Here is an 18285-nt window from a genome sequence, read left to right as displayed (position 1 = left end):
TTAGCATAACATGTAATTATAGTAGTGTGTTGACTGATTTGCGATTACCACAGGTGCTGTGTATCCTCATATACTGATTTAGTTCAAATTAGATTTTTTTAATAATTTTCAAAAAGTACAGCAGCAACATTTTTTTTTATTAAAAAAGTTTGCTGGCCAAGGATTGTTTTGTATTTCATCAAAATTAAGATGTAAATTTATTAAGAGCATATTGTAAATGATAAAAGAAAGTTGAAAGAAGAATACAAATTAATAAATATGGTCATTTTGACACTCTTAATGCATTTTTGTATGTTTTATTATTCCAGTTACCGATAGTACTTTTGCCAACACAAGGTATGGTAGGTTTGTACCATATGCCTCAGCTGGTGACTGCTATAGTGTGGCCCAATGTCCACAGGGTCGCTTCCATATCAACCTGGCAGGTACCGGGCTAACGGTGGCACCAGAAACTAGCTGGATAGAACAGGGATCATCAGTAACTATTAGGATAAACAAAACACAGGTAAATGCCCATTTCAAAATGTCTTACCATCATATTCAATGCCGCCATATTGGTTATTCTTGTTTCTTGTAATGTATTGTACTCCTAGTGTCTATAATAGAGATCAGGTATTATAACTGACTACTCAAGGAACTTACACATGGAATAGGTGGTTATAGAAAGTTATTGAACTTGCATAAAATAAATCTTATACTTCCGATTTGGTAAATAATGTCACTTGCATGCATTATTGCATAAATAACAGAAGGACATTTTTGTCACTGAGAAAATAAAACAGATTTGTTTGAAAGTGCACTTAAGTTGTGAATGGCTTCAGGAAAACTCTGTTATCACATAACATCTTGAAATAGACCAGGCAATTTAGTGCTTCTTGTTTGTTTGTTGTCTGACTGTGTATTTGTTTGTTTTTGTTCTATATTAAGTATTGTTTCAGCATGTTGCATTTCCAAAAATTAAATAATATTAACAAGTATTGTTGATATTTTGTTGAATTTTCTGCAGAATAATGAAAGAATAGCAGGTCAATGTGGAGGAGACTGTGGCAAATGTATACCAGACAGAAGGAAAGGAGGCTTAAGGTTGATGTTCCTTACATGACACTCAGGTACATACTATATAAGATTAACAAATAGGAGTTATAAACTGAAATGAACATGGCAGCATGTACAATGGTGTGATAATTCAGTTCAATGGGACACTATTGGAAAATGTACCAAAAATGCTTTTTTTTTCTGGATGTATTTATCTGCTTTAAGACATACTGAGATGCATCTTTCTTTGGTGTCTGTCATGCATTGTTCACTTGCTATGCACCAAATGATGTATTTACCAAATATCATATTCACAGTGCTGTAGAAAGTTATGTTGGTATTATGAAATCAGATAAAACTTCTTCAACTATCATCAATCAATTGAAGTCCCACATAGTTGTTGGCCTTTAATGGTGTATCAAGACTAATTGATAGACCAATGGAGCACAAACATGTCAAAAATGTTTGTCAGTCACTACAAACAAGATTGCAGGGTCTTATGCTGCAAAGACCAGATATTTTACTATGGGTCTAAATATTGATTGACTGATGTTGTGTGGCAAAAAGATCTGTTGGAAGATGTATTAGAATCTAATTAGTACATGTGGCAGCTGCTACTTCTGTGTTACTGTTTTGTTATGATGCATCCTTGTAATACTTTGACATGCCACATAGTTGTAAGAGTTGGATACAACCTTATTGAGACTGAATTAAATTGCTAAAACTTGTTTTTCTGTTTCTTATTTTACAGGGAATTAGCCAACAACATCAATTGGAGGATCAACAAGAGAGCCTGTATATTTTACAGTTTTTATTTTGAGATGTAAAATAGTAAAAAGAATAAAAAAATATATTTTCAATCAACCTGGTGCTTTCCGGTTTATATGTAGCCTTTTACAAAGTGTCTCAGACTAACAATGCAACTGGTAATTAATCATTGTATAATCGATGATAGGGATGGGCAAAATGTGAGTGCTTACCATTGCGTCATTGATTTGGGATGGGCAACATGGTGTGGATGCTATCTATGGATCATTCACATTCCTCTAAATGCTTTGAGCAAGAATTACGATTATTTTATTTTAACACACAGTAGCATTAGGCATGCTCACCAACATTTAAACATTTTAGTGAGCATTCTTGATGATATTGCCCATACGTGAAACTTCAGTCGCCCAACAGCGCTGCTGCTTTGAGCATCAAACAGCTAAATGGGTGATTTCACTGCAAAAGTTGAAAATAACAATGTGTTTTACTTATATGTTTTTAAACTGGCTGGTTCTTGAAATCTAAGAAGTTAGTAATAATAAATGGGGTATGATTTTAAATGCAGTGTCTTGAAGAAGTACAAAGCTTATTATTTATTTTTATTACTTTTTATGTAGTTTTTGGTTCTCCAACATGAGAAGACAATAACTGAGACAGATTAATGCTGTCTGATTTTGCTGATTAAACATTCACAAAGTATGTGAAATTCAAATGTAGGTCAAATTATGTTATTTATTTTTAAGACAAGTAATTGTTGAATTCAGTAATTGTTACTGTAAATGCATCTCCTTTGCCAGTATGATTAATAATGAAGCTAGAAAGTGATTCATGCCACCTGTATCCGCATTGAGTCTGAGACACATTGATCAAGCTATGTACATGTAGGTACACATTTTTTAAGCATTTGGTACACATTTGTGTACCTTGTAAATAAATCTTATTTTATTATCACTCATTTTTTCTTCGTTATTTAAGAGAAGGAAAGCAAGTGTACAACAAGCATAGGGTACTTTTAGGAGATTTGTTGTGCTATCAGTTATTGAGCCCAATAATGTAACACCATAGTATCTTATGATATCAGTACTTTGAACCCAGTATGGTAGTTATTTCATTCAGCATACCTTGCAGACAACATCCCAGATAACGTCTGCATGTGTTAACTGCATGAAATTAGTATTTTAAATTTTCTGGATGACATGATTGTGGTAACAGTGAACCCAGAATGGTAGTTGTTTCGTTTTAACATACCTTCCAGACAACATCTCAGATATTGTCTGGATGTGTTAACTGGATAGAACTAGTATTTTAAACTTTTTGGATGACTTGATTATGGTAATATTGAAACACATACCATCCAGAGTATTATCTTGAACCAAAAAAGATTAAATCTTTTGAAGTGTTAGCTGTTTTAGATTATTGTTATTTTTATTATTGAAGATATAAATCATGACCAGTGGACCAAATTGGTATTAGAAAAGCCTATTCCATTAATTAATGTATTCAATGTTTTATGCTTGTAACTTAGTAATGAGATGAGTTTTTAAGAAGAAAATCAGACAAAAAAAACAACACAGTTTTAAGTGAGCATTGCATCAAGTTGTTGCTTTGCTTGATTTTTTGCCCCCATTTGCATACTAATAAATATATTTGAACTGGTTTTGAAAGCAGACATAAGATAAAATGCACAAATGAGTGTAGTATAACTATAAGCCAATCTTTTGCAATATATACATAGAGCTTTTTGTTTATAACAAGCAGACAATCAATCAAGTGAATGGATTATGGCCATGTTCAGTTCCAAGTGTACATCAAATGTATGACAAATGTCTCTCTGTGACATGATCTAATCCAATCAGACCAATTGAGACATAACATAAGGAGTAAAAAATGATAAAAGCATAAGAAAATGGAAATACAATTTACAAAAAGTTCAAAAGCTTTGCAACAAGTATGCCAGGGGCATCAGAGAGCTTAGGTATTGAACAAATTAGTGATGGTAATAATTAATTATCAAAATTTCCTACTTTGATCTGCATGGATCAGATCATGTCACATATTTTCCCAATAGAAGTTGTTCATCATTCTAATAATACATATTAGTGTTTCAATGAGAGGGAAAACCACCTGGATACCATTCCATCCATAGCAGGCAGTATTACACAGGTGGCTGTATTGTATATAGGACATTCTATTTAATTGAACACAAAGAATTGGGTGACAACCGCTAATGACAAGAGCACATATGATTTGATGAATACCTGGAAAACGACATTATTATTCCAATGCTGCATTCCATTTTGATAAAAAAGAGTGCCAAAGTAATCTTGATTAAGTTTGCTAAGGCCATCTTAATTAAATTCTGTGTCTCAAAGCTGCCGCGCATGTTAGTAAAATCGTGCGCGTAGTCCTCTTTGAAAATCAAGAAATCCAGTTTTTTTATAGTCTTTTTATTTATTTTTAACAAAATGGCGAAAATAAAATTTAAAATTCGACAAGTTCACAGACTTTGGCCATAAAAATAATAAAAGAGAAGAATGTAAATAGTTTGTAGCAGTGACTTTTTGTCTACTATTCCAACATTTGATATTTTTTGCACAAAATGCTTGTCAGAAATCCTGTACTGACACATAAAAACATTAAAACTAAAAAAAATACAGTAGAAAACACCGCATTCTGCATTAGGTTTTCAATTTCTCACAAGCTTTGAGACACAGGATTTAATTAAGATAGCCTAACCATCATTTCCAGTCCTTCCCTGCACAATTGTGATGATTAAATTGTTTTATTTGTAATTACCCATGAAGTATTTTCTTTTGGATAATGAAATTATTTAATTAGATTATACAAATATAGAATTTTGTGGGTATATTACATTATAATCATGGTAAATGAGTAAATTTATGAGGGGACGGAGAAATTCCCCTCAGAAATTTTTCAGGAATAAAATGGGGACAACAAAGAGTAAAGTGTCCTTAAAATGACTAACAATGTGACAAAAAAATTGAAAACAGGGACAAAAATTTGACGTTGCCCCCTCACACTAAAATCCTGGCTACGCTTCTGTTTGAGAATAAGGGTTTTAAAGATGAATTTTTGTTTTCAAGGTGAAAATGTTTAGAATTACCCACAGTACAAAGTTCATCTAAGATCTTGGATTGAGCTGAGGTCACTAAATAGTTGGTACAGAATCCAGCTGCCGATTTCATGTTTGTATATTAATGTAATTTTAATTTAAATCATATTTTGTGTATTCTTGCATATGTATTTTGTGTTTCAAAGTAGGTGAATTGTTTTGTTATTTAACCATGTTAAAAATGTACATGGTTCTTGATATTTGACTTGTCTTGTTTTCTAGATGTAAAAAATCATGTGAAATCCATTGATGTATAAAGTCTATTCTATGTAAAATGTTAAATACATGTATATTGTTTGTTCAATAAAATGGGCCTTTGACCCTTGATACGTATGTCAAGTTGATAATTATGGCAATGAGTATTCTTGTACATACAATAGGCAGTTTGGTACAAGATATGCAACATTCACAATAAATTACATGACTATGTTCCAAATGTGTTCAGGGCTGGACATATCTGTTTGAGATATTTTCAAAGATGGGTAGTTTTTGTCCAAAAATACAACAATAGGTTGTATCATATATTATTTGTTTTATATTAATTGAACATTTAGTCCAATTCAATAACAAATTTGTGGTGTTGGAAGCAATTTTGTTTATTTTATTTTTGATGAAAAATTTAAAAAGTTACCCGAAACTGGAAATCTTTTAAATACTCATTGCCATTAGCATTATATCATCAAACATGTGATATATTCTGTAAATTACTAGTGATGATAAATGATAAAGAGTCAAACAATGCTGCACTGCACAGTAGTAATGTAATGTGGAAAATGAATCATTGCTAGGTTTATAAAACTTTATATTGCTTGCTTGCTAAACTGAAGTGGTGCCCTCATCAAACTGCAATGGCTATCTATGTTATTAAAATTAATAGAGGGCAGTATACAGGGACTCTGAGCAGCGTGCAAGTGAATGCTGCTTGTAATTAGTTCATGTATACCCAAGTCATGTTTTGATGGGAAATTGTGTAATTTTACATATTGCTGATTACTTCATTGTGTAGTCCAATTTGGAGCATAATAATCAAATATATAAAAAAAATAATGTGGTGAACTTAGTCTTTATAATTATTGTCCAATTTTCTAGAATCAGCACATTCCATTTAATCAGTATTTTACTATCTTTTTAAGTCTATGCTGGAATAAAGTTTCTTAGATCTGGCTTGTAACAAATTTGATCTTGCCTGTTGCAGCAGCATCCCTCCTCTGTATATGATCAGCTTATAGGACGCCCTCAATGTTTTTAATCATTCTGAATTTTACTCAATAGTAATTTAGTAAACTAACAAACCATAGTGCGTAGATTCTGGGGGCATGAATCCCCAATATTTTTTTTAAAATAAGTGGGGCATTCAATACAATCATCCCCGATGTTGACACCCATGCATGTGGGTTTCTGACCAAATGAACTTATATTTTGTCACTTTTTGCGCTTTTCACACAAATTTGTTTCACTTTTGCAACATATTTCACCATTTTAGCTTCAATCTGGCTTAATTTTTCATGTGCTTTCGCGCATTTGTACCATAAACTTACTCTATCACCAAAAGGTGCTGGATTCACCATACTCAAAAAGAACTTATCTGTTCGGGTCAAAATTAAAAGAGGACATATGGTATCCGACAGTGAAAACTAACATTTTGTGGAAAATACAAAAAATGTTACAACATGGCTTTAACTGAAACTTTGTTATTAGTAATACCAAGTTGACAGCCTGTACAAGGTGCTTATGGTTAGGTTTGAATTTACTTCATGTACAATATTGTTCATCATGATCGTTATTGTTTCAAATGAAACCAGAACAATGTTTTGGCTGCTGTACTGTCATATTTTACTTGCACAAGAGATTTGTTATAATACAGGCCTGTAACCAGGATTTATTTGGGGGTGGGTTGATTTTGAAAAAGTGGAATTTTTTTTCAAAATTTGGACCTTTTTGGACTAGGGGGCAGATTTTGAAAAAGTGGATTTTTTTTCTCCAAAATTTGGACCTGTTTTGACCAAAAAGGCATAAAAAAACCCAAATTGTTGGTTGCTATGCTCGCAAATGGGAATTTTTTGGTAAAAAAGCCCGATTATATAACCAATCTCTCATTGACTATTTGGCTTGCATGAAATGATTGTTAGTTAGTAAGCAAAGGTATTCTATTACAGAAATGCTGCATCAAACAAAACTACTCCAGTCTATTATGGCATTTAACCTACACCTACCTAACCGCCTACCTTGTTTCTGCAGAGATATTATTCAAATTCATATGGTGCTTGTTTTATTTATTCATGTATTTTTTATTTTTTAATCATTTTAGGTAAGAAGTTGTAAATACATCTCTGGTAGTTGCCATCAATTTAGAATTATCAAAATAGGGTTTAACAACAAGCTAGATAGCTATCAAGTTAGCTAGACAGTTTTAAAGATATAGTTTTCTAGTTCTCTCAATTATAGTTATAGTATTCAATTGAACAGAAATTTATTTACTAAAAATCTTTTATGTCATATTCAAATTACCCAACAATATCTACCTTTGAACAACTATTTCACAAGTTTTCCAAATTTATGTTCATTGATGTATGAAAATTTGTGTATGTTCTTAAGTTAAAAAGCGTGAGACTTTTATGTGTAAAACTCATAGATGAAAACATTAAATGATGAACTTTGATAGTCGACTTCAATCGTTGAGCCATCCACTGCCACTAGCATACTTATGATTAGACACAATGTTTAGGAAAAAAAGGCTGAATTTAGAATTGGCTTCAAACTAAAATATTCACTGCCATTAATAACATACCTATCAGGCCAAATGGAGTTTGTATTTAAAGGTTGACTGATACCAATCAGGCCAAATACAGTTTGTTGACTGAATTCAAGATTGACTTAAATCTATACAATATCCACTGCCATTAGCATAACTATCAAATAAATTGAAATTTTCATAAAGTCTATCCTTGATTCAACACTCACTCAACTTAATACAAATGCACAAAATATATTTGAAAAATGTTTTATTTGTTCAATTCTTCAAAAACAGCAATAACAAACGAAGCAAATAGTACAAAACTAGAAAAAGCTATCTGTACAGAAGTATACACACATCCAATATACACAAGACAAGTCATTTAAAAATCAACAGTGTCTTTTTTAAGGGACACAGCATTTGGCAAATTTATTTTTGTAATACCTTTGGGACCAAACAAAATTCTCTTCTAGTGGAAAAACTCTGGAATGAAAATCAAAATTGGGCTTTCAAATTTCACTTTTCAGGAAAATTACATGTTATTTTGTTTGCACTGCCTAATACAAGGATCAACAATGGAGTTGACTCCAGTGCAGGGAACAATGCTTTTCTTTTTCAAAGACTCATACCTTTTTTGTATGTGTTTACAAATAAATAAATAGATGCAGTTTAATTCCATAATTAATATGGAAATGGAATGTATAAAATGTAGAGAAATATACATTGTTAAAAGTTTAATCCATAGGTTCTCAATTATATTTACAGGCCATGCATCACCAAACTCAATTCAAAGATCTGTGTTTGAGGGACAAATACATACATCTTGTTTTGCTATGTTTACCGTACATTTCAGACCTGTTCAAGGGCCAACTACAATTGTTAGTGGGCAGCCTATTGAGAACCCCTGGTTTAATCTTAACAGGTGTGCCCTTAATTCCAATACTTTTTGTTAAACTCATCGTTCGTGACATACTGCCATAATATTGGTTTAGAAGTAGGACTCAGTTTTCATTGTTTTGTAACTCCCTGGTCATTTGGATCATACTTGATGTTTTGATCACCTGATATAGTATGATTCAACTTACTAGGTTATTGTGTAGAACATGGCTTCCATCAATAGGCAAATATATACTTAGTTTTATTGTGTTCTCAGAAATACATAAACCAGAAGTGTATTTAATTTGTGTGTTGTTGTTTTATTAATTTAAGGTGATAAGAATGGGAAGCCTTGGATAGTGTTTTTTTTTCCTTATTAAGAACTATCAACCTGTTATGCGATTTACATTGTGTGTCAAAATTCATTATAAGTCTAGTAATTCCTTAGACCTGTATGACGCCTGCAGTGGTACTCCCCCTCCACTTCATGATATGGTGTACTTGGTATCTTCCCTGGAGTTCTTTTGACCAGGTTCTTGGTCCACAAAGAGCTATGTTACTAGGGTATGATGCTGTCAGTTAAAAGCTCAGTTATTCCACAAGAAAGCAAAGGGGTTTCTTATGAAATGGCACCTTACTATTCAAGAGCATGAAGTATTTCTTCAAACCGAGGCGCTGAAATCATGCTTTTAGAAAACATTTGCAAAAATCATCCATAATGGCCAAAGTGGCAAAAATCAAAAGTCCAGGTGAACTTTTTTCCACAACAATATACACTACACATAAGAAAAATACTAATGTACTACAAGGGATTTTCAACATAGGAATCCAAACAATCAAGTACCAACATGCACAGCTTTATCCTGATATCACTTCTGGGGTTTTAACAAAATGTTTAACCTCTATTGTGATTGGCAGCAGCATAAGGTATCTCTTTGATAGCTGATAATGCCCAGCCATTCAGCAAGTGTACTTTAACAATGGAGTGAAAGACTCATTATTGATTAGGTGCGCAGTAAATATAAGAAAATGTTTAGGGTTGAGATCAGGTGAATAATACAACAAATGAGCATGAAACTTCACATGTTCAGAAAGGTGTCTAAACATGATTCTGTTTGGAAATTCAAAGGAAAGCTGGTGATTTAATTTTTAACTCGAGATCTACTTGTCCGTTTTTTTTCCTTTTTACAGAGGGTATGATAGAGGTAATAACAACAACTCTGCCAAATTACAGCTCAGTAGGTCAAGGTGTTCACCTGATCTTTTCATCTGAATATGTTGTGCCATTCTGAGCAGTTTGACCAATTTTGACTCACACTTACAGAAAAACCAAATAAGTTATGATGCTGTAATTTGCAGGATAGTTACAAAACATAATTGGCATTAACATCCAATTTTTACAAAAAATTATGGAATACTCAATTTAGACCATGAACAAGTCTGTACTTGATGGTTCATTGGTCAGCAGGTGCTCAAAAATGCTGAAGTGAGTGCATTTGCAAGTGGATTTGACAAACACACACACATCGGGGTACATATTTCATATATGCATTTTACTTAAAAATAGCTTGTGAGGACCAGATTAATTTATTTATAATGAAAATCATGTGAATGATAGTTTACTTGTAAAAACTAAATGATTTTGGGTAATCATTTTCTTGAGTGAAGTGGAGCCATGATTGTGAGCTTTTTCAAAACTTAGTTGCCATTTCTATCAAATCTATATAGTACCGATTTTAAAAGTAAACCCAAAGCTTCTCATTCATATCACTTTAACACTGAAGTATCAGTCCAGATGATACTGCAGATGATATGGTGCTTCCATATAAGTCATATGTATAGAACACACTTGCCTAACTAGCAAGTGTGATGTCAGTATAAAACAGTAACAAGGTAGGGTCATTTTAATATCTTGTACATATTTACATTATTTTATACTTGTTTTAATTATAATTTACAATATATTTGTTCACTTTTTGTTTTTATGTACATAGGATCCCTTTTGGGATTTTACTTACCATTGTATAAAATATGTTTCTCTGTTGTACATTTTCAACACGATGTAGTATTTTTTACTGAGAACACTGTCCATACAAAAATATATGTATTAAGTCTTCAATCTCTTTTACCAGCACACATCTCACAGTGGGCCATATCTCTATGTTGAATCAATGGATGACGATTAGGCCCAAAAGTGAGACATGTGTTTGTGAAAGAGTTGGATTATGTATCATACTTGGTGTAGCTTGGTGACCATGTATTTATATATTTATTGCAAAATGCTGCCAAGTATAATTATGATATTATCACATTATTTTTGATCATAAATCTACTTCACCTAATCTAGAGAAAATTAATCTGCTAGAATTACTTGGCTAATTTAGAAGTTTTTAAGGTCAGTTTATGATCAATTGAAATATATTAGAAGTGTATTATTTCATCTCGTAAAAGCAATTGAGGAATAAAAATGTGATGAGACCATGATGAAGTCAAAAGTGAAGAAATACTGTGTATATTATTTGATTTATTGTGATGCATTATTTCTGTAAAACAAGTTTTTCTCCAACAATTTTTACCAAATATTAAAGGTGTCCACTGTTCCACAGCAATATATATTTTTGAAATATATAATTAACAACTTTATAATTACAAATTGGCACTTTAATTATGCAGATTATCTCTTGTAGAATATGCACAAAATCAAATTGCCCATCATATTGAGTTGTTTTTAGTATGCAGGAGAGCAACAATCATGAGGAATAGGATTTAAATTCCAAGGTTGAAAAATGGCCTATATGTATATCATATTTTCCATAATATGGAAAAAGTTAACCAAATATCCAAAACAGTCTAATGTTAACAAAATGTTTGAACAAAACAGGAAAATAAATATGCCATGCACATTATCTTTGTCACTCATGGGCCCATTTTGCAACCTTGTTCTAAAATCCTATTGAATAATTATTTAAAATGTCCAAAGTAATCGTTGCAGCAGATTACACTGGTTTATACACGAGTAACTGGTCTCCAACCCTTTATAAACTTAGTAATCTTTAGTGAGTGAAATTTAGATAGTTCAAACTCGTCTTGCAATATTTTTTCATCCAAGCAACTGAAAAGCACACCATCTACATCATTGTCTCTGAAAAGTTGTTGGGCTTCACTGCCGATCTTGAGAGCTTTCAGAACATCAACCACTTCATCAACTGTAAGTCTCTTGAGATTCTGCCTGTATCTAGGTAGATTGTGCTGCGTCTCATCTTGGATAATCTCCTGAAATAACAAAAGAAGTTGATATGTTAGGCAAACCATAGGCACCATCTTTATCTCATATATTCACAATTTACATTTGCTTCAAAGCTTGTCCTATTAATTGATACTGGTGACTCAAATAATGCAAAGGTATTGGTGAACCATTGCTTAACCAATCATCTCTTACTTAAAAATAAATTTACCTTTGAATAGGAAACAGGAGCAACATTGTCAGTTTTCCTCTAAATCCCAGTTAAATATTGGTTTATGTCTATGCTAATCTTACATCATAATAAAAATTTGTTTGGCTTACAATAAGCAAAACAAACTGTATTGATATAGAATGGCATACATGCAGTTGGGCGCATCACTTAAGCTATTTGCATGCTGCATAATGCATGACTAGTGCACGCTTATGTGAATTTACGCAAGCTGAAGTTGGGACTTTATTGATGTGTGCAGTAATGAGCTGTAATGAAAACCGAATAATTTTCACCAATTATAAGCCAAACAAACTTTAGACCCTTCCAGGCTACCCCTATCCCATGTCTTGAGAATCCCTTTTCTGTGACCTTGATTTCAAAGGAATGGTATTATGTAAGCAAAGAGTTTATATGGCAACTGGGCAATATACAGGTGTGGCATCATATTCTATATCTAGGATAATAGTAACAATGTGCAATCTACTTGATACAACAAACTTTTATCTTACCGGTGAAGTATCGGAACAAATATCTGGAAGAGGTAGAGTTGTACTGGTTGTTGCTCCCTTAGTATTCTGGAATGATGACTCCACAAAAACATTGTCATTTAGATCCATTTCTTTATAGGCTGGTGGTGTTATCGGGCATGAAGGCAACCTGGTGGGTGTCTGTATCTCTTTCCTCTCAGTCTCTCGTCTCTGCCATACTTGGGGGCGTGGATCCTGGCCATTTTCAACAGTTCTTTTGAAAGAAGACTTTCTAGGATGTGGTTTTGGTTTGTAGTGTGAAGGGGGGACGGATGCCATCTTGGACTGAGTTTTGGTAAACTATACTAGTTGTTGTATTTGGGACACAGTTTTGGTACATTATATCTTCATCCTCTAGGAAATGTGATCTATTTGGTAGAGAAGTACTAAAGGGTGCATATTGCTCTTGTGTGGTATTACTAGAGCATGGATGGTCATCATAAAGTGCTCTGTTATGAGTTCTATCCAGTGTAAGTGATGGTACAGGTGCATGGGTTGGCTTCCTCTCTGGAGGCACTATAGCAATGTTCACATAGGGGGATGTGATGATTTTGTTCCTTCTCTTTTGTAGTGTGTTTCTTCTGTCATGTCCTGGTTCATTCTTGGATAAGGTGGATTCGTTCATGTGATTGATCTATAGAAAGAAGGAAATGAAACAAAAAATACATAATTTTAAATCAATATTCATAAGTTTTTGTCAGTTTGATATCTGATGGATAGCCGAGTGAATACAAAAATGCATATATGTGATTGATATCTTGAACATTATTAACCTTCATGCATATAAAAAAATATAATAAAATACAACTTGGATTGGAACAGTTAGCTTTGAATTTACTTGATTTACACCCACACACCAATCTTTGCAATGGAAGATACAAAAAAAACTGCCTACACAATTTTCCAAAGGAATTTTCTTCATTTTATGCTGTTCCTATTTTGTGGAGTTTTTATTTCAAACTTTTGACCATTTCATTTTATTATTCAGCATTCCTGCAATTAAATGTAGCATGCTTATAAAGTACACAAATCTACAAATCTATCACATCATGCACACTCTTTTGAGACATGTGTTTGCAGAATATATACACAAAACATAGACCCTGGAAGGATCTATGCAGAAACTCATTTACCCTGAACCTGTAAATGAGGTGTGAAATGAGCAATTACAACCTTCATATGAGGTAAACAAGTACACATATTAACTTACATTCCTAACTTGACCATCCATGAGATTCTTGTGTCCTTCATAAATCTTCCCAGTTGAAATTGTTGGTTCTTCATCAAGCGTGTCATGGCCACTGTCACTATCTGTCACGCTGTCATATGTCACACTCCTGTAATGACTGTCATCAGAATTTGTTGTTGCATCATCTGTAATGACAAGAAAGATGCATATTATTTACAATTTGACCAAATTAGAAAGCTCAGTCTAGTCCCAGGATGTAAATAATTACAATTTTATCTCCACCAGACAACTTTAATCCTAATCCTATAAACTGTTGCATGTCATGTCTGGATATGAAGGACTAGGGATCAATGATTCAATTCAACCATTCTAAATTGTCAGACTATTTTCTTCCTTGTGCTTGACTGATCTCATCAAATTTATATGAATTGCTACACCTGCCAGACAGAGTTTATCATAAATAAAAGCCTGGAAAATATTAAAAATAATGTACAAAAACTAAATCACAGATAAACATATCATAAAAATGCTGGATTCTACTCCTGTAAATGCCATTGAAAATATTTAAAGAACTTTTCTTTATATTATAATGCAACTCTATCGCTGAGCGATGAGAGATTGTTTCTAGCCAATGAGGTAGTGCGCTTTTTATTGTGTTGGAGAAAGCGCACTACCTCATTAGTCAAATACCAATTGGTAAAAATTCAGCTTGAATACATTTGGTTGTGAGAAAACAAGAGCATTTTGTAAGTGACAATGAAATAAAAATACAATACTCTTACATGAATCAATCCATATTTTATGCTTTGCATATTGTCTGGATTAGTTTGTTTTTGCTCTTTGTAAATTATGGCAAGGAGCAATGCTCGTAATAGGTAATACTAAAGTGGTATACAATTCATATATAGCACAAATTCTGTGCTTCCTAGACTCTAATATGCTCGATAGCAGTATATAGTCGCTGCCCGCTTCACTACGCTATTCAAGGGGCATCATGGTTTGCATATGGGGCTAGTTCTATATACCTTTTTTTACATACAACTAATACAATGCCAAAAACTGTTGAATAATAATAGTAACCATCCATCATACTTGTTGAGAATGTCTTTTATTCAAGAATATCAAGGAAATGTAACACTTTAATGTTGAATAGTGTGCATACCAATAATATTTCAAATTACAATTGAACAATGGCAGGGTTTTCCCATATTCAATAGAGTGTTCTCAAATTATTTCATGAATTTGGCACAAGATCAGGAAGTTTCAAGGACTTGTGCTATCAGACACTGGAAAGAACAATCACGTATACCTTTAACAGTAGTATCATGCACTCATGCATGTTACTATATAGACTACATACATAAAGGAATTTGACAGACTGGGAGAATAAATTTAGCTATTTTTTGAGGAAGAGAAACTACATTTAATTAAATGATATGTACAGGTGGATTAGTCTTCCCATGGGAACACATTTGTTTAAAAACAGAAATACCAAATTACAAATTAAAGGAAAACTGAATACTACAACGTAGTTATTACTATGCTGGTGCTACTTTGTTTGATCCATTGGACATTTTGATTTGGATATATTAACTAATAGTATATTTTAGTATAATTTAGCAACAAAATTGTTTGAATGATATTTCATAAGCTAATTCTATTGATCAGCCCATCTCACACACTACTTTAATTACTTAGGCAAAACAATGTCAAAGTATTGTGATACTGAAAGCAATAATTTTTTTTTCACAAAATTTTAGTTTTCACTGTCATGTGTCCCTATTTCATTTTAAGCCAAACTATGAGGCAAAATGAAAGAAAATCAGAGAGCAGATGACTTCATTACAATCATTTCTGGATGAAGGAATCTTCTTGTACAAATCACACAATAATTATTGTTTAATTAAAAGTAGTTTTTGCTTGGTAATTCTGGTACCATTGCTATCTTGATCAATCAATTGGCAAGTATTAATGGTATGTCAACATCAGGGGTGTAAACAAGTAAATGACTTATGACATCACTTTATAGGAACCATTATCTGTATCAATTAAGTTGATGCATTTTTGAAGTGGTACTTATCTTACCAAAGACCTTTAAATGGGTGATATAAATCACAGGAAAAATTGTTTTAATAGAAACCACTCAGTGACTTTAGCTGTGTCCTTCTCTGCCATGTGTACAAATCTCATCAGAAAGGAATTCAAAAAGTGCAAAATGTCAGTATCTTGTGTTGTAATGTTGCATTATAAATTGAAACCAGTTGGTTCCATAGATCAAACTCTGATTTCCCTGCAAGCAAAATGCTGAATGCAAACTATTCATTTAACATTACTGTAATCTTCCTGTGATTTTTTTAAAGAATTCTCATCAGTTTGCAAAACATACATTTTATAAATTTATGAAGTATTTGTTTTTAATGCTTAAAAGTTATAAAAAAAAAGAGACTGGTTATGGACACACTAAGGCATTAATTACCTGCAATATTTGATCCTGATGAAACAGATACAGTACTAATCTCTCCGGATGGTCTTCTGAATGGTAGTACAGGTGGTGAGTCTTTGAACAGTTGTTGCCATGGTTTACATAACACAAGCTTTTCCTCCTTCTGACATATCACTTGATCCATACGAAGTTCTCCATTACTCTGAGTACTTTTTGTAAGAATCCTATGAATAATGTCATGTTCACCTGTACATGTATTACTATGGTTACGGCTGGCATTGGGAAGAAAAAATTGCACATCTGCGTCCATGTCCACGACAACACCAACACGTCCATACATATCAACACCAATCACATATTCCTTCTGATATTCACGTTTCAGTGTTAATTTCACATCATCATCATGTTCTTTTGCTGGTAACTTGTTCAACAGTGTATCACAATGTTGTTCTGGCTTTGATATACAAACTTGCTGAGGGAGTGGAAACCTGTCCAGTATCTCTGTCAGAGTATATTGGGTTTTATCTTCAAGAACTTCAAAGTTTCCTTCAAAGTCTGGATGGAGAACAAACTCACGATGCTTTTTCTGCAGTCTGTAATACAAGGATAAGAATGGTACATGTTTGCTTTGTTGACAATATAAATGTATAAACAATAACAAAGTTGGTGTTTATTTTGATTCAAAGTATAATCTAGAGCTTTCAACTAAAAGTTCCTTACTAGATCTATTGTCAACTTTCTGATTTGGAGTAAGCATAAATAGTAGAGAGGCCACTTGTGGCTACATAGGATCCCGTGCATCAATTTTGGACAATATAATTATGTACTTAATCTTCTCATTAAAATTGTATTTATAAGTACAAGTATGAATGGTCATCTTCAGTAGATAGCAGACCAGTTTATGCTATCAGTTATATCACTGAAAATAAATTGAAATTAAATGCCATGATTTGACCTGTTGAAGTATCTTCAGTAGATAGCAGACCAATTTATGCTATCACAGTTATGTCACTGAAAATAAATTGAAATTAAATGCCATGATTTGACCTGTTAAAATAAGTATCTTCAGTAGATAGAAAGCTATTCATATTCAACAATTTCCCACACAAATGCTATCTACAATAGGTCACTTTGATTGATCAGAATTGGTTGTACATCTGCATTGCACCATATCAAAAACTTTTAACTGCCTAAAAGTTCAGTATTGAATTCCATATGAAGGAGTTAAAAACAGGCATTACTTGGTTGCTAAATGCTTTACATAAAAAGAGCTACATGCTTACCTTAGGAATTCCACCACACCCACTTTGGTGAGTCTCCTTGTAGTTCCCAGTACCTCCAATATATCTCCTGCCTCCAGCTGCACTTCAGTAGGTTTACGACGTATGCTTGTCAATACTTTGATGTATCTTGGCATAGACTTCAAGATGTCTTTAATGCTTGTGGCATGCGTATCATCAGCTGGCAAGATCTGATAGAGAAATTTAAACAAAAACAATAGATGAATGACATAGATATTACTTTAAAATGATTTGGACTCAAATAAATAATACATTGCATGTGTATATAATTTATTGTAATTATATTTAGTTAAATATTCTCTTTTTTTTTTCTTGATCTCTTATCTAAGTTACTAATAGTTGATTATTTTACTAATTACACTTGCAGGTCATCAAAATCTTGAGACATAGGCAAAATATGGTAATAATTTGTTTGAAAATAAATTGTTCTTCAATCAAATGAACTCTAAAAACATGAATTATTTATTTATTTTACATTTGTATTTATTTTCTTGCGTAATTTTGTTTGACAGAATGGTATAGGTTGTGACTAATTGTGTCATTTCGTCTGGAAAAGTCCTGTGCATTCTGACAACTTGCCAACCCAAACAAAACTACAGACGTCATATATAGATTATGCATGTCATGCTCACCAGCAATTTATTGCATTGTGAGACGTAGATGCTTCATTAAACAATTTTCACCATACTTTCCTGTGGGAACTTGAGGCCAATCAAATACACACCAAGCCTACTTACTTTAATACTTAAGGCTCTAATCAACCTTGCCATGCATATAGAATGCCAAAGTTGAGTAAATAGCTAACAATAGATAGGGAAGTTGTG

General features: G+C 32.8%; 2 protein-coding genes across 3 annotated transcripts in view; one reads left to right on the top strand and one right to left on the bottom strand.

Annotated features, from left to right (window-relative positions):
* LOC140148974 (A disintegrin and metalloproteinase with thrombospondin motifs 9-like) overlaps positions 1–4288 on the top strand; it is a 226981-nt gene extending 222693 nt beyond the window's left edge. For both annotated transcript variants that reach the window (XM_072171087.1, XM_072171086.1), the window contains 3 exons: positions 309–505; positions 1007–1109; positions 1787–4288. In XM_072171087.1, the coding sequence (XP_072027188.1) occupies positions 309–505; positions 1007–1102 (293 nt within the window). In that variant the 3' untranslated portion in view covers positions 1103–1109; positions 1787–4288. The remainder of the gene's footprint in view (positions 1–308; positions 506–1006; positions 1110–1786) is intronic.
* A 6762-nt stretch (positions 4289–11050) lies between these two features.
* LOC140148960 (uncharacterized) lies at positions 11051–17632 on the bottom strand. The gene is made up of 5 exons (XM_072171073.1): positions 17444–17632; positions 16194–16753; positions 13739–13902; positions 12511–13162; positions 11051–11819 (listed from the first exon to the last, which is right to left on the bottom strand). Exons 1-4 carry the CDS (start codon positions 17575–17577, stop codon positions 12761–12763), a joined length of 1260 nt encoding a protein of 419 aa, XP_072027174.1. The 5' UTR covers positions 17578–17632; the 3' UTR covers positions 11051–11819; positions 12511–12760.
* Positions 17633–18285: the final 653 nt, after the last annotated feature.

Source organism: Amphiura filiformis, chromosome 3 (genome assembly GCF_039555335.1).
Source record: "Amphiura filiformis chromosome 3, Afil_fr2py, whole genome shotgun sequence".
Taxonomy (NCBI): Eukaryota; Metazoa; Echinodermata; class Ophiuroidea; order Amphilepidida; family Amphiuridae; genus Amphiura; species Amphiura filiformis.
This window is presented reverse-complemented; position numbering and strand designations above follow the sequence as displayed.

Bases quoted from the DNA above. Each gene is read 5' to 3' on its own strand.
- LOC140148960 (XM_072171073.1), bottom strand. From the start codon at position 17,577: ATGCCAAGATACATCAAAGTATTGACAAGCATACGTCGTAAACCTACT. The intron at 16,754-17,443 runs GTAAGCATGTAG...CTTGTATTACAG, and splicing joins GGTGTGGTGGAATTCCTAAG to ACTGCAGAAAAAGCATCGTG. The intron at 13,903-16,193 runs GTAATTAATGCC...TTGTCATTACAG, and splicing joins ATCAGGATCAAATATTGCAG to ATGATGCAACAACAAATTCT.